The sequence below is a fragment of the Giraffa tippelskirchi genome, chromosome 8 (genome assembly GCF_054371585.1).
Source record: "Giraffa tippelskirchi isolate mGirTip1 chromosome 8, T2T-mGirTip1v1.2.pri, whole genome shotgun sequence".
Classification (NCBI taxonomy): domain Eukaryota; kingdom Metazoa; phylum Chordata; class Mammalia; order Artiodactyla; family Giraffidae; genus Giraffa; species Giraffa tippelskirchi.
In genome coordinates, this window is record NC_137282.1 from 24,536,335 (window position 1) to 24,552,176 (window position 15,842).

At 43.9% G+C, this 15,842-nt stretch overlaps 1 protein-coding gene across 3 annotated transcripts in view; it reads left to right on the forward strand.

The window, feature by feature from the left end:
- Positions 1–15,842, forward strand: part of PDGFRL (platelet derived growth factor receptor like) — a 78,375-nt gene that overhangs the window by 47,012 nt on the left and 15,521 nt on the right. For all 3 annotated transcript variants that reach the window (XM_081521630.1, XM_081521629.1, XM_081521628.1), the window contains one exon: positions 14,697–14,848. In XM_081521630.1, the coding sequence (XP_081377756.1) occupies positions 14,697–14,848 (152 nt within the window). The remainder of the gene's footprint in view (positions 1–14,696; positions 14,849–15,842) is intronic.

Genomic DNA, 15,842 nt, shown 5'->3' on the forward strand with positions numbered 1-15,842 from the left:
TCTAGGGCACCCCAATAACCCCTAACATGTGTTGAGCACTTATTCTGTGCCAGCATCCTTCCAGGATCGTGTACATTTATTAACTAACTTAAGTCTCATAATTAAGTTCATACCTAGGAGGTAAGAACTGTTATTATCTCTCTATCTCAGATGAGGAAACTGAGCACAGTAAAATTAAGTCACTTATTCATGGTCACAGAGTCAGTAAGTGGCAGAGGCAGAATTGAACCAAGGAAATCTGAGTGCGTGCATGCTCTTAACCGCCATTTTACAAAGACCACCGACCATGAAAGGTCTGCCTAAGAATAGAGCATGAAAGAATAACCAGGGTTAGGTCAGTCGGAAAAAGAAGAGAAACTTTCACAGGCAAAGAGATAGCTGGAGGGCTGGGCTGGAAACAAGCTGATGTGTCTGGAGTGGTGAGGACTTGGGGTGGATGGAGAGGATGGTCCCTGATGGAGGGGTTGGGAGAGCGTAGGAGCCGCGGGTTCCAAGATGGCGACATTCGCTTCCGTGCACACTGGGAGCTGCTCATGCTATAAAGCTGGGCAGTCCTTGGCAAAGTACTTTTTAAATCTTCTATGCTGAATCTTAGTGGTGGCATGTGGGATCTAGCTCCCTGACCAGAGATTGAACCCCAGGTCCCCTGCATTGGGTGTTTACAGTCTTAGCTGCTAGACCACCAGGGAAGTCCCAGGAAAGTACTTTTGATGGTTTTTAATAGAGCATCCGAAACACCCTTCTAGAAGGATTGATTTATAGAACTGGAAGACTCCCCAGTACAGAGTTGACAGTATATCTTGGGATTGTCAATGACCTCTTCCTTTTTTTTTTTTTTTCAGTGATCCACAGGGCTTCTAACTTTCTAAATTAAATGAGCATGTATTATTTTGTCATAAGAAAAACTAAGAAAAAGAAAATGAGTTAAACTACTTAAAAAAAACTGTAGGATGGATGCTCTCTAAAAGTGTACTCAGGCATGGGTTAGGGTTTGTACTTTAAAAGTCTAAAGATGAGTTTGATATTGTATATAATTTTATTTATTTACTTTTGGCTGTGCAGTGCACTGGTTTTCGTTGCAGTGGCTTCTCTTGTTGTTGGTTATGGGCTCCAGGGCACATGGGCTCAGTAGTTGTGGCTCCTGGGCTTTAAAGCACAGGCTCAACAGTTGTGGTACGCGGGCTTGGCTGCTCCATGGCATGTGAGATCTTCCCAGGCCAGGGATTGAACCTGTGTCTCCTGCATTGGCAGGTGGATTTTTTACCACTGAGCCACCAGGGAAGCCCTGGGTTATCTTTTTAGCATGTGGTTATGCACGTTATTCTAGGCGGCCTGACGGGGTTTTCTGTGTGGTCCATCTCAGGCATATCAGGCCTCGTTTGGGCTTCTGGTAAAAGGGAAATCTGTGCCTTGTTTTCTGAGGGCGGGAGGGGAGCTTTTCCTTTGTAAAGAAGCTAGATGGCTTGGCAAGCGAGACAAAAAGAAGAGACGCCACTAGCAGACTGGGAGAGATGGGGATGAGAAGAGAGAGTGAACATTCCAGTACAGTGGTCAGAGTGGAGTCTGTCCAGGACAGGACACTGGAGAGAGAGGCTGGCAGGGCTGGAGGGACGTCACGTGTGTGTGCTCCTGTGAAAGAGCTGAAAAATGCCAACTGTGACTTCTTAATTATTTATTTTAAAAGTATATTTTAAAATTTTATTTATACTTTGGCCACACCATGCAGCATTCTGGATCATAGTTCCCTGAGCAGGGATGGAACCTGCGCCCCCCACCCCCACCCCACTCCGCTGCAGAGGTTTAGGGAAGTCCCTGACTTCCTTATAAATAGTACAGAAAAATCTGACATAAGTCAATGTAGTAGAAAAGACCCAAGTCACATTGTACATCCCTTCACATAAACTACTCTTGGGATAGAAATATTGTAGTTATAGTGCAAGGGTTTTGCATAGATCCTTGTTCAGTTCAGTTCTGTCGCTCAGCTGTGTCCAACTCTTTGTGACCCCATGGACTATAGCACACCAGGCTTCCCTGTCTATTACCAACTCCCGGAGTCCACTCAAACTCATGTTCATAGAATTGGTGATGCCATCTAACCACCTCATCCTCTGTCATCCCCTTCTTTTCTTGCCTTCAATCTTTCCCAGCATCAGGGTCTTTTCAAATGAGTCATTTCTTCGCATCAGGTGGCCTAAGTATTGGAGCTTCAGCTTCAGCATCAGTCCTCCCAATGAATATTCAGGATTGATTTCCTTTAGGATGGACTGGTTGGATCTCCTTGCAGTCCAAGGGACTCTCAAGAGTCTTCTCCAACACCACAGTACAAAAGCATCAATTCTTCAGCGCTCAGCTTTCTTTATAGTCCAACTCTCACATCCATACATGACTACTGGAAAAACCATAGCTTTGACTAGACGGACCTTTGTTGGAAAAGTAATGTCTCTGCTTTTTAATATGCTGTCATATTAAATACGTTGGTCATAACTTTTCTTCCAAGGAGCAAGCTTCTTTTAATTTCATGGCTTGGATAGATCCTTGGATAGTATTCAAACACAGAGAGAGACAGCGAGAGACAGAAGATTGCTTAATTTCTGATATTGGAACAAGATTCACTTTGAAGTTCCTCAGTTTGCATATTTGGCTCTGTACTAGTTCCTCATCCATATTTCTTTTCATCTTTTTAAAATCACAAACTGTTGAGCTTTGATATGTCTTACCCAGGATTTGTACTCTGTTGATATGGCTCCATTCCCAGCATATGGTGGAGCAATTCTTTTCTGACACCTTCTTAAAAGGAGGCTTAGAGGCAACACAGGCCTGTGCATACACTTGAAGTGCTTGAAGCAAATACTCACTAATCTTTATCTCCCTTGATGCCTTGTACTGTTCTTTGTATGTGGTAAAGCTAAATAATTCATGAATGTGAAATGCATGTTGCATAGCAAGGATATTAGATGACATGTTTTCACCTTCTCCCCTTACTTTTCTGTTTTATGCAATGAAATCATTACAGAGTCTGCAAAGCAGAATGTCTGGGATCATACAGCTAGGTGGCCCTGGGAAAATTATTTAAACTGACCTTCAACGACTTCTTCTGCAGCTCCAACACTGACTTGGAAAAGTTGCCTAACCTCAGTTTGCTCAGCTACAGCATGGGTATAATAATAGCACCTTGAGATGTCCCTGGGGGTCCAGTGGCTGGGATTCCATGTTCCCAACCCAGGGGGCCTGGGTTCAATCCCTGGTCAGGGAACTAGACGCCACGTGCTGCAACTAAGAATTTGCATGCTGCAACTAAAGATCCTCTGTGCTGCCCTGATGCAGCCAAATAAATAAATATCTTAACCAAAATAATAATAATAGCAATGCCTACTTCTCAGGGTTGTTATGAGGATGAAATCAGTCCAAATGTGCAAAGGGCTTAAAACAGTACTTGCCACATGTTAAGTACCACTTAGATTTTAATTATGAGTAGTAGTTTCATCATCACCATCTTGTGGGATTGAGAAAGAGTAATGTGTACCTCGGGTGCTCTCAGTTATAATTGTAGTGATTGATTGCTTTTGATTCCTTCAGTCACTTGCTGAATGGCTAGTTGTCCATTTGAGTAGAAAATGAAGTATTATGAATAATAATGAGATAATTTAATCAGATCTTCTGAGTTTGGGTTTTTTTGGGGGGTGGGGAGCAGAGTGTGGGTGTCTGACCATATTTAACAAGATTTACAGGCTCACTAGCAGCACCGTTTCTCAGTCAAAATTCCTTCCATTCATTCACTTTGGTAGGATGGAAACCTGTGCCCTTTTCATTTATAAACGTTTATGACCTGAGGCTTCCCTAGTGGCCCCGTGATTAAGACTTCGCTTTCTAATACAGCGGTTGGATGTTCCATCCCTGGTCTGGGAGTTAACTTCCCACATGTCTGGGGCCAAAAAAAAAAAAAAAAAAGGCATAAAACAGAAGCAATACTGTAACAAATTCAACAAAGACTTTAAAAATGATACACATTAAAAAAAAAAATCAGTGACCTAAGTCTATAATGACACTAGGTTAGAAACTCTACTGCTTGGAGTTGGGAGACTTTGAATCAAGGACTCACTCTTGTAAGTTGTGGTGTCTTCCTCTGGTAAAGGGGAAAAACAGGGCCTCCTTTCGATGTGCTTGTGAAACCCATCATAGTAACTGTTGAAGGTGTGCTGAGCGCTGCCTCTGCACCAGGTTCTGCTCTAAGTCTTTTTTTTTAATATGTATAGTCATTTTATAAAAATGAGATCAAATTATATACGGTTTTCTGCATTTTACTTTTTAAAAAGATTTTTATTATTATTAAACACCAAAAACATTTTGTATTGGGGTATAGCCAATTAATAATGGTGTGATAGTTTCAGATGACCTCTGAAGGGACTTAGTCATACATATACATGTATCCATTCTCCCCCAAACTCCCCTCCCATCCCAGCTGCCACACAATATTGAGTTGGGTTTCATATGCTATACAGCAGGTCCATGTTGGTTTTTCATTTTAAATATTCTGCTCCAAGTCTTGAACTTACTTGAAGAGCTTAGTGTGATGCCCAGCCCTCTATAAGCATTAGGTTTATTGTTGAGCTTGTTACTCGGAATTTGAAGAGGTGGATGTAGCCAGACTGGAAGGTGTAAACTCGAGCTAAGGCATCCGAAGGTCATGGTGGAGGTGGGATTCGAATCCTATCAGTGTGGCTCCAGAGTCCATGACTGCACGCCTTGTGTGACTGCCACCTCTCACTGCAGTCCTCTGGCCGCCTTCCTTCCAGCCCAACTCTTTTTGTTGTGCACCCAACTTGCCCTTCGTCTCCTTTCGGGGATCACCTCCCTGGGGAATACACACCCTCTATTTGGTACACATGGGCTTCCCAGGTGGTGGTGGTGGTAAAGAACCTGCCTGCCAATGCTGAGACGTAAGAGACGTGGGTTCTATCCTGGGCTGGGAAGATCCCCCGGAGGAGGCATGGCAACCCACTCCAGTATTCTTGCCTGGAGAATCTCATGGACAGAGAAGCCTGATGGGCTACAGTCCATGGGGTCGCAAAGATTTGGACACAACTGAAGCGATTTAGCACACACGCACAAGACTCTGTCAGTCTTGAAGCCTGTCCTGGTCACCTTCCTGGGAATCCCCTGGCACTTTGCACAGGGGAGCTTGACAGCAGGGAGCTCTTCAGACATCACTGTGTCCCTGCCTCTCCACTCCCAATTCTCCCACTTGATATACACTGCTTGAGTATTTATGACCAATGAACTGATAATCTTGGAACCCAGGGCTCACCTTGCATGCCTGTCTTCTAGAATCTGGGGGAGGACAGGAGCGTGGAGGACCCCAACTTTGTCACCTGATCACTGCCCCAGGTGAGATGCACATGGGCCCTGATTTTGGTCCTGTCAGCCTCCTCCTCTGTGCCATCCCGTGACATGGTCTCCTCCAGAAGAGAGTAGGGGGTGGCTATATACACGAAGCTTCCAGCCTGCACCCAAACAACAGGGTCTGTATATGTAAAGCCAGGGGAGCCCATTGGAACACACACACACAGTCCTAAATTTTGGATACTCTGAAAACTGGACTGGTCCATCAGAGTTCACCGTGTGTGAGGTCTGAAAGTCCTGTGCTTAGTAGCTCAGTATATGTCAGACTCTTTGTGACCCCATGGACTGTAGCCTGCCAGGCTCCTCTGTCCATGGAATTTTCCAGGTAAAAATACTGGAGTGGGTTGTCATGCCCTCCTCCAGCGGATCTTCCCAACCCAGGGATCGAACCCAGGTCTCCCGCATTGCAGGCAGATTCTTTACCATCAGAGCTACCAGGGAAGCCCCTGAAAGTCCTGGTTCAGAATAAAAAGATCTGGGGTGTGCCTATGTGCTGGGATATTCAGAGCTGCTCCAATTAATGTAAATTTTGCTTAACTATATACTTTTTGGGGGGCATGTGATTTGTTGCAGCACCTTTTGATTTACTTATTTTTTAAATTAAGCTTTATTAGAGTATAGTTGCTTCTGTTGTTCAGTCACTAAGTCACGTCCGACTCTTTGTGACGCTATGGACTGCAGCATGGCCAGGCTTCCCTGTCCTTCACCATCCCCCGAAGTTTTCTCAAACTCACGTCCATTGAGTCAATGATGCCATCCAATCATCTCATGCTCTGTACCTTCCTTCTCCTTTTGCCCTCAGTCTTTCCCAGGATCAGAGTCTTTTCCCATGAGTCGACTTGGCTCTTTGTATCAAGTGGCCAAAGTATTGGAGCTTCAGAATCAATCCTTCCAAAGACTATTCAGGATTGATTCCTTTAGGATTGACTGGTTTGATCTCTTTGCTGTCCAAGGGACTCTCAAGAGCCTTCTGCAGCACCACAGTTTGAAAGCATGAATTCTTCGGCATTCAGCCTTCTTTATAGTCCAACTCTAACATCCATACATGACTACTGATAAAACCATAACTTTGACTATATGGACCTCTGTCAGCAAAGTGATTATCTCTGCTTTTTAATACAATGTCTAGGTTCATCATAGCTTTTCTTCCAAGGAGCAAACGTCTTTTAATTTCTTGGCTGCAGTCACCGCAGTGATTTTGGAGCCAATAAAAATAAAATCTGTCGTTGCTTCCACTTTTCCCCCTTCTATTTGCCATGAAGTGATGGGACCAAATGCTGTTTTCAAATATTGAGTTTTAAGCCAGCTTTTTCACTCTCCTCTTTCATTCTCATCAAGAGGCTCTTTAGTTCCTCTTTGCTTTCTGCCATTAGAGCAATATCACCTGCATATCTGAGTCTGTTGATATTTCTCCCCGCAGTCTTGATTCCCCCCTGTGATTCATCCAACCCAGCATTTCGCATATGTACTCTGCATAGAAGTTAAATAAGCAAGGTGAAAATATACAGCCTTGATGTACTCCTTTCCAAATTTGGAACCAGTCCATTGTTCCATGTCTGCTTCTAACTGCTGCTTACTGATTGCATACAGGTTTCTCAGGAGGCAGGTAAAGTGCTCTGGTATTCCCATCTCTTTAAGAATTTTCCACAGTTTGTTGTGATCCACACAGTCAAAGGCTTTAGCATAGTCAATGAAGCAGGAGATGTTTTTCTGGAATCCCTTGCTTCTTCTATGATCTAACAGATGTTGGCAATTTGATCTCTGGTTCCTCTGCCTTTTCTAAATCCAGCTTGTATGTCTTGAAATTCTTGGTTCACATACTGTTGAAGTCTATCTTGAAGGATTTTGAGCAGTACCTTGCTAGTATGTGAAATGAGCACAATAGTAGGTAGTTTGAACATTCTTTGGCATTGCCTTTCTTTGGGATTGGAATGAAAACTGACCTTTCCCTGTTCTGTGGCTCTACAAAGTAATTGCTTTACAATGTTGTTATTTTCTGCTGTACATCAAAGTGAATCAGCTCTACACATACATATATCCCCTCTTTTTTGGATTTCCTTCCCATTTAGGTCATCACAGTGTTATTCCACCCCTCTGTCTCTATAGTTTGTCTTTATGTCTGTGTGTCTATTTCTGCTTTGCAGATAACATCATCTGTACCCTTTTTCCAGGTTCCATATATATGTGTTAATACATGATATTAGCTTTTCTTTTTCTGACTTACTTCACATTGTATGGTAGTCTGTAACTCCATCCACATCTCTGCAAATGGTATATTTTCGTTCCTTTTGATGCCTGAGTAATATTCCATGGTGTGTATGTACCAGATCTTTTTTATCCATTCAAATGTCAGTAGACGTTTAGGCTGCTTCCCTGTCCTGGTTATTGGAACTAATGCTGCAATAAACATTGAGGTGCATGTGTCTTTTAGAATTATGGGTTTTTCCAGGCATGTGCCCAGGAGTGTGGTTGTTGTGTCATATGGTAGTTCTAATTTTAGTTTTTTAAGGAAGCTCCATACTATTCTCCATAGTGGCTGTATCAATTTACATTCTCACCAGCAGTATATGAGGCTTCCTTTATCGCCACATCCTTTCCAGTATTTATTGTTTGTGGATTTTTTTTTTTTTATGGTGTAACATCCTTCTTTGTATTTGATTATTTTTTTATGCTCTGGGCATGGCATGTGGGGAGAATTATGTGATCCAGAAAATGGCCCAAGAAAGTTCTCAAGTCCTGCAGGAAGGAAACAACAAGGCTGACTCCTGCAGAGTTTTGCTACCCTGTTCCCAGCCTGGTGTCCAGCCCCCTTCTTATCTCCGTCAGCTTGTCACCTGTCAAAAAAAATCCAACTGGGTGACTCTTGCTTTCTCTAAAGATGTAAGGGGAGACACCCATCACCATTAGATCATGCCTGAGAGGTTGGAGCTGCCCTGAAGCTACATCAATCATCGTCTTCTCCCCCTCTGCCTTGACCTCAGTGGGCATTCATTCTACTCAGTACATCTGTCCATCTTCGTTCCAGGCCCATTAATTAAGCAACTGGGCCTTTATATCCTGACCATCTTTTTCTAATTATTTTACTATATTTTACTATTAGTATGCTCTTTTTTCTATTAAATGGTAGTTTTAGTGATACAGAATTCTATTATTTCTGTTGACCAATCGTGATATGATGGGATTAAGTGAATAATAGTTACATAATCTCAATAGTAAAAATGTTTATCAGTTTTCACAATCAATAGCCAGACAAAAAGTAAAAGACAATTACATTTGCAAGCGATAATGGAAACAGGATTAAACTAACAATATAAAATAATTACATACAATTCTGGGGTTAAGCAGAATGATATGGTAAGTGGAAGTGCCTAAATGCACATAGTCTTATCTGCTTAGCCAGTCTGTCTTTTGTTCAGTTGGTGCATTTAATTCATTTACAGTTAAAGTAATTATCCATATGTATGATCCTATTAGTGGCTTCTCTAGTGGCTCAGTCAGTAAAGGGTCTGACTGCAATGTGGGAGACCTGGGTTTGACCCCTGGATGGGGAGGATCCCCTGGAGAAGGAAATGGAAACACACTCTAGTATTCTTGCATGAAGAATCCCCCTGGATGGAGGAGCCTGGTGGGCCACAGTCCATGGGGTCACAAAGATTCGGACACGACTGAATGACTAACTTTCACTTTCACATTCATGATCCTATTACCATTTTCTTAAAGGTTTGGGGTTTATTTTGTGTAGGTCTTTTTCTTCTTGTGTTTCCTGCCTAGAGAAGTTCCTTTAGCATTTGTTGTAAAGCTGATTTGGTGGTGCTGAATTCTTTTAACTTTTGCTTGTCTGGAAAGCTTTTGATTTCTCCATCAGATCTGAATGAGAGTCTTTCTGGGTATTCTTGGTTGTAGATTCTTCCCTTTTTTCTCTTTGTGGATATTTTGATGATGACAATTCTGACCCGTGTGGGGTGATCCTCATTGTAGTTTTGATTTCCATTTCTCTAATAATTAGTGACGTTGAGTATCTTTTTGTGTGTTTCTTGGCCATCTCTATGAGCTCTCTGAAGAAATGTCTATTTAGTTCTTCTACCCATTTTTTTGAGTGGGTTATTTATTTTTTTATATTGAGCGGCATGAGCTGTTTGTATATTTTGGAGATTAATCCCTTGTTTGTTGCTTCATTTGCAAATGTTTCCTCCCATTCTGAAGGTTGTCTTTTTGTCTTTTTATGGTTTCCTTTGCTGTGCAAAATCTTTTACATTTAATTAGGTCCCGTTTGTTTATTTTTATTTTCAATATTCTAGAAGGTGGGTCAAAAAAAGATCTTGCTGTGATTTATGTCAAAGAATGTCTTGCCTATGTTTTTCTCAAAGAGTTTTATAGTATCTGGCTTTACATTTGGGTCTTTAATCCATTTTAGTTATTTTTGTGTATGGTATTAGGGTGTTTATTTTTTGTTTGTTTTTTTCAGTTCTACCAGTTTATTGCTACCAACCCATCTCCCCCCACCCTCCTCACGCATGCATACTCAGTCATGTAACCCCATGACCTGCAGCCTGCCAGGCTCTTCTTTCCATGGACTTTTCCAACCGAGAATACTGGAGTGGGTTGCCATTTTCTCCTCCGTAGGAGGGTGTTCTAATTTCATTCTTTTACATGTAGCTGTCCATTTTCCCAGCACCATTTGTTGAAGAGGGTGTCTTTTCTCTATTGGGTATTCTTGCCTCCTTTGTCATAGATTAGGTGACCATAGGGCAACAACTCTTTTTTTTTTTTTTTTGAGTGATTATTTTTTTAATTTTTAAAAAAATTTATTGAAGTATAATTGATTTATGATCTTGTGTTAATTTCTTCTGTACAGCAAAGTGACTCAGTTATACATGTATATTCTTTTTCATATTCTTTTCCATTCTGGTTTATTACAGGATATTGAATATAGTTCCCCGTGTTCTATGGTAGGACCTTGTTGTTTATCCATCCTGTGTGTAATAGTTTGTATCTACCAACCTCCAACTCCCAGTACTTCCCTGCCTTACCCCAGCCCCCACGCCCTTGGCAACCGCATCTGTTCTCTATGTCTGTGAGTCTGTTTTGTCACGGCACCTTTAAAAAAAAAAAAAGCTCCACTCAAACTTCACATCTTGTACTGCTTCCGTTTTGGGGGAGGGGGGGTTTGTGAAGTGGTTACAGGAGGAGGGGAAGGTCTGCGATTGAAGCCTCTTTGGAGCGGGCTTTTTGGGACTCAGTGCAGACCCTGCCCCCAGGGGCCTGAGGTCACATCCTAACCTCTTGGATGTCCTGATGCGTGGACTGTGTGATCCCATTAGTAAAAATGGACATTCTAAACCCAGGCATTTAAACTGTAATCCTGCTAAATAATTTGTTTCCTGTTTTATGTTGTTGACACAGAAGAGGGGGTGGAAAACTTCAGAAATGTTTCCCGTGCATCTCCTTCCTTCCACCCCCAGTCCTGCTAAAGATACAGCATGGTGCTGGGGGTGGTCCCCAGTGCTGCATTTTTATGTGCCCAGGTTCTTTCCTGGTAGATATGGCGTCTTATAATTTCTATCACTACCGCACCAGTACCTGCTGGGTGCACAGAAGGTGCTCTATACACTTATTGATCACTTACTGACTTTGTACCCCAGGTGACAGCTCTATGGGGAATGTTGTTGTTCAGTCACTAAATCCTGCCTGACTCTTTGTGACCCCATGAACTGCAGCACACCAGGCTTCCTCGTCCTTCACCATCTCCCGGAGCTTGCTCAAACTCTTGTCCATTGAGTCGGTGATGCCATCCAACCATCTCATCCTCTGTCATCCCCTTCTCCTCCTGCCCTCAATCTTTCCCAGCATCAGGGGCTTTTCCAGTGAGTCGGCTCTTCGCATCAGGTGGCCAAAGTATTGGCGCTGTGGCCTGATATGATGGTTCACCTGGGAACTTTCACTTCCGTTTTGTCTCCACCTTTTCATCTTTTATATGCTGAAGTCAAACTCCATTCCCACAATTGAAATTACTCTTCTGGTTGCCAAAGATTTTCATTCTGCCAGATGAAGTGTGTGTGTGTGTGTGTGTGTGTGTAGGGGGGAGGAAATGAATCAGAATGAAAAGCATCTGATGAGTTTAACCACCAATTTCTTGACTGTTTCTCCTTGATGATCCCCTTTCCTGATTCTTCTTTCATTCCTGATTCTACTTCTCCCCTCCTTCCACCTCTTCTTTTCCTGCTGGTCCCCTGGTTTGTCTCTAGAGTTTGTCCTCAGCCTTCCCTTTCCTGTCTATACTTTTCCTCACTGAGTTCACTCACTCCTTTAGTTCCTGCTCATAGCCCCTGTAGACGGTTCCCCCAAAAATAAATCTAGAGCTGTTTTACTTCTCTGTGCATGGCCTGGATTTCCAGTGATTTACACAACATCCACACTTACCTGACCATAAATTCAGAATCTCCAACAGTGAAGGTATTACTTGCTCACCCCCATCTCCTTTCTCTTCTCAGCTATGCCATTTTAGTTAAAACCCCATTCTTCCCATCACGTGGAAATACAAACCGAGAAATACAAATTCATGTGTCTTTCTTCCATCTTGTATACCCAGTCTGTCATGAATCTTTCCCAAGAAAACAAGTTTTGTTTTCGTGTCTGCTCCACTGCTGACACCAGCCTGGCCCCAGCACTGGCTGCTCATCCCAGTGAGAGCCTCTCCCTCCTCCCCCTCCTCCCACCTCTCCCTCCTCCCCTCCCTCCTCTCCCTGGCCTGTTCTCCCCACTTGCTAGGAGTGGCTAAGGGGAGCCCTCACTCCCCACCTCCACATCTGAGGGTGGTCCCTGCTCCCTGCTGAGCACAATGTATACCCCTCTCAGTGTTCTCAACCACGCACCCTGTGACTGCCACCCCATCCTTCCATCTCCTTCTGTGATTAGTGGATTAAATCCCCAAGTCATTAAGTGCCTGCTGCCCACCACGCACCAGGGTGCGTGGCAGTGATATAAACTGCCAGGGACATGCAGTGATATGAACAGAGCAGGTCCCTCCCAGCCTTCAGCCCCCTGCCGGCCCCCGACCCCACCTTTCCGAGTCCAGCCTGTCCCACCTCCTCCTCAAAGCTGCCTTCAACCTTCCCACCCACAGTGAGGAATCCCTTCTCAGAATTCCTACTGCTCTTGCTGTGAGCATTGCTTTAGCTACTCTCTGATCTCTTCATGACTATTAGTTTTAGCTCCTCAGCTGGCTTGTAATATCCTCAAGGGCCATCCCCAGTGTTGGGTGTGCGTATCTGTCGTTGTTATAGTATTCACAGTGACTACTACTAATCTGCCCGTGTATGTAATTAATATACAATTAGGATAGCACAACGAACCAGGCGTGGCAGCAAGTGCTTTAGATGCATTTATCATCTAATGAGTGGGTATTGGGCACACACTTAATTGGCTTAAGAAAGACAGTCTTGTTCAGCTCTTCTCCAGCTGTGGGTCTCAGGAAAGTCCTGTTTGCTCTCTGAGACTTGGTCTCCTCATTCACAAAATTGGGAACTGGACTCCTGCTTTTTAAGGTTCTTTCTAGTTCTAACACTGTTGTCCAACTTCATGTCAGTCCCCTCGTTTCTAGAGAACTTTTGCTTTGTGCTGTGCACAGATTTGTTGCTCAGAGAATATAAAGCAAATAGGGCAGTGTCCCTGCCCTCAAAGTTGTCCCCATCCATTGTAGTAACAGGAAGCCAGAGGAATTAGATGGGTGAGGAGGAGGGAGCCGGTTACGTCACTGGGAGAAAGCAGGGCGATTCCTGAGTTGGTTCTAATTAGAAGCTTCCTGAAGGAGGAGAGATTTCCGTTCAGTTGAAAGGAGGCAGTTGACTGATGGAGTGGGAGTACAGAGGCCCCTCCTGGCAGAACTGGTGGGCTGAGCAGCTATTGTGCAGAGGCCAGAACAGGCTGTGTTGAAGACCAACCAGCCAGACGTGGTGCTGTGTGCTAAATTTAAAGTGATGACCAAACCACCGATGTTACTGCCACCTACAGCAGAAGAATCTCGACTGTGTCAGAAAAGTATGTGGATTCCAGAGGGGTGAGACATGTGGGTATTGGAGATTCGTCCTCAGTTAGAACCATTTATTTTGGAATCCTCACAGGCTGAGGCCATAGAGGGTGGGTGGGTCAAACCAAGGATGATACATCTGGGTTCTTAACATAATATAATACAGGGAATTACCATGACAATTGGCTAATTCCAGAGATGATAATAATACATGTTTCTTTCCGTCCTCATTTCAACAAGGACCTGAAAGGGTTGGCAAGTATATGCACATGCAACATGACAAAATATAAGAGATAAAAAATGAGGAAATAAAAGTAGAAATAATAGTGTGAGGCCAAAGGAGAAGTGGCCCAAAGCTCTAAATACTTGACCAAAGGTGGGTACTTGATTAGGGCTCCACATCTTAGCAACCAATGCATTTTTTCCTTGTTGTTCAGTCACTAAGTCGTGTCCCACTCTTTGTGACCCACTCTTCGGACTGCAACACGCCAGGCTTCCCTGTCTTCACTATCTCCCAGAGTTTGCTCAAACTCATGTCCATTGAATTGATGATGCCATCCAACCATCTCATCTTCTGTTGTCCCCTTCTCCTCCTGCCCTCAAATCTTTCCCAACATCAGAGGCTTTTCCAGTGAGTCAGCTCTTAGCATCAGGTGGCCAAAGTATTGGAGCTTCAGCATCAGTCCTTCCAATGAATATTAAGGGTTGATTTTCTTTAGGATTGACTGGTTTGATCTCCTTAAGGGGAAGTTCTTATCTGAAATATAGTAATTCAGCATCTCAAAGATTCCAAGCTTGTGTTCAGAGACTTATTCTTACTGATTAAAGAAGTTTTGCATCCTGGGTAATGCTGTATGCTTTCATTCACTTTGACCGCTGTTTAATAAACTCACTAGAAACCAAAGCTGAAGGCAAAATGCTCACCCAATGCATTGTGGCTGAATGTGTGCAGCTGCATTGCAACACACCAGTGATTTTACTTAAGGAATCCCTAGTTCTGAGGCTGAAGAGAATGTCTTCTCTTGCTAAAATGTCATTGTCATTGATGTCAAATGTTACTGTCTTAGCCTACTTCTAAGAAAGGCTTTCCCCTCTGCCTCCTCACCTCCCCCCAACACACTTTTCCCCGGTACACCCTTTTATTCATCAGTGCCATCTGAGAAGGGCACTCTGCCCGGAGCCTCTGGGGCTTCATGTGTGAGGGTGATGCAGCCGAGAGAGATGGGTGTCAGGTCCCGGCCCCGGTGACCAGTTTTGCTCTTGTTGACAGTGTGAAGCAGCATGAACGCTACGGCCAGCTGACCCTGGTCAACTCCACCGCGGCTGACACGGGCGAGTTCAGCTGCTGGGGACAGCTCTGCACCGGCTACGTATGCAGGAGGGACGAGGCCAAGACGGGCTCCACCTACATCTTCTTCACAGGTAAGAGGCTGGCTGCATTGGCAGAACTCTCCAGACTTCTGGACTTGCCAGTATTAAAGGGTCCCTCTGTCTGCTGATTATCAGATAAGGACATTAAGAACACTCCCTGTTTCCCAGAGTCTGGGCTCAGGCTTTACATCAATTATTTCATGTAAGCCTCGCAATAACCCTTTAGGGTAAGTACTAATGTGTGTGTGTGTGTGTGTGTGTGTGTGTGTGTGTGTGTGCGCACGCTTTTTTTTTCAGTGAGAAAGTTGAGGTTGAGGGAGATTAAGTAAGTCCTTCAGGTCAGACAGCAAGAAGTGGATGGACCAGGATTTGCACCCAGAACTGTCTGGTCCCAGAGTCTGTACCAGAATTGTCCGATATGGCAGCCAGCAGATGTGTAGTGGTGCTAGTGGTAAAGAATCTGCCTGCCAATTCTGGAGATTTAAGAGATGCAGGTTCTATCCCTGGATTGGTAAGATCCCCTGGAGAAGGAAATGGCAACTCACTCTGGCATTCTTGCCTGGAGAATCCCCATGAACGGAGGAGCTTGGCAGGAAACAGTCCATGGGGTCACAAAGAGTCAGACATGACTGAGAAACTAAGTACACACACGTATAAGACTTAATAACTGATCGGCTATGTCAGGGGAAAGACTGAAGGCAGAAGGAGAGGGAACGACAGAACATGAGATGGTTGGAAGGCATCACTGCCTCAATGGACATGAATTTAAGCAAGCTCCAGGAGTTGGTGATGGACAGGGAGGCCTGGTGTGCTACAGTCCATGGAGTCAGAAAGAGTCAGACATGACTGAGTGACCGAACTGACTGACTGATGTCAAGGGAAAGAAGATGGTGTGGGCGTGGATTTGAGACTATAGCTTTGAAGTTGAGGCGTGTGTGACTATTCAAACGTCGTTGGGGATTAGTTAAAATTAAACAAGGTTGAGACTTCTCTGGCAGCCCAGTGGTTAAGACTCTGTGCTTCCAATGTAGGTTCAACCCCTGGT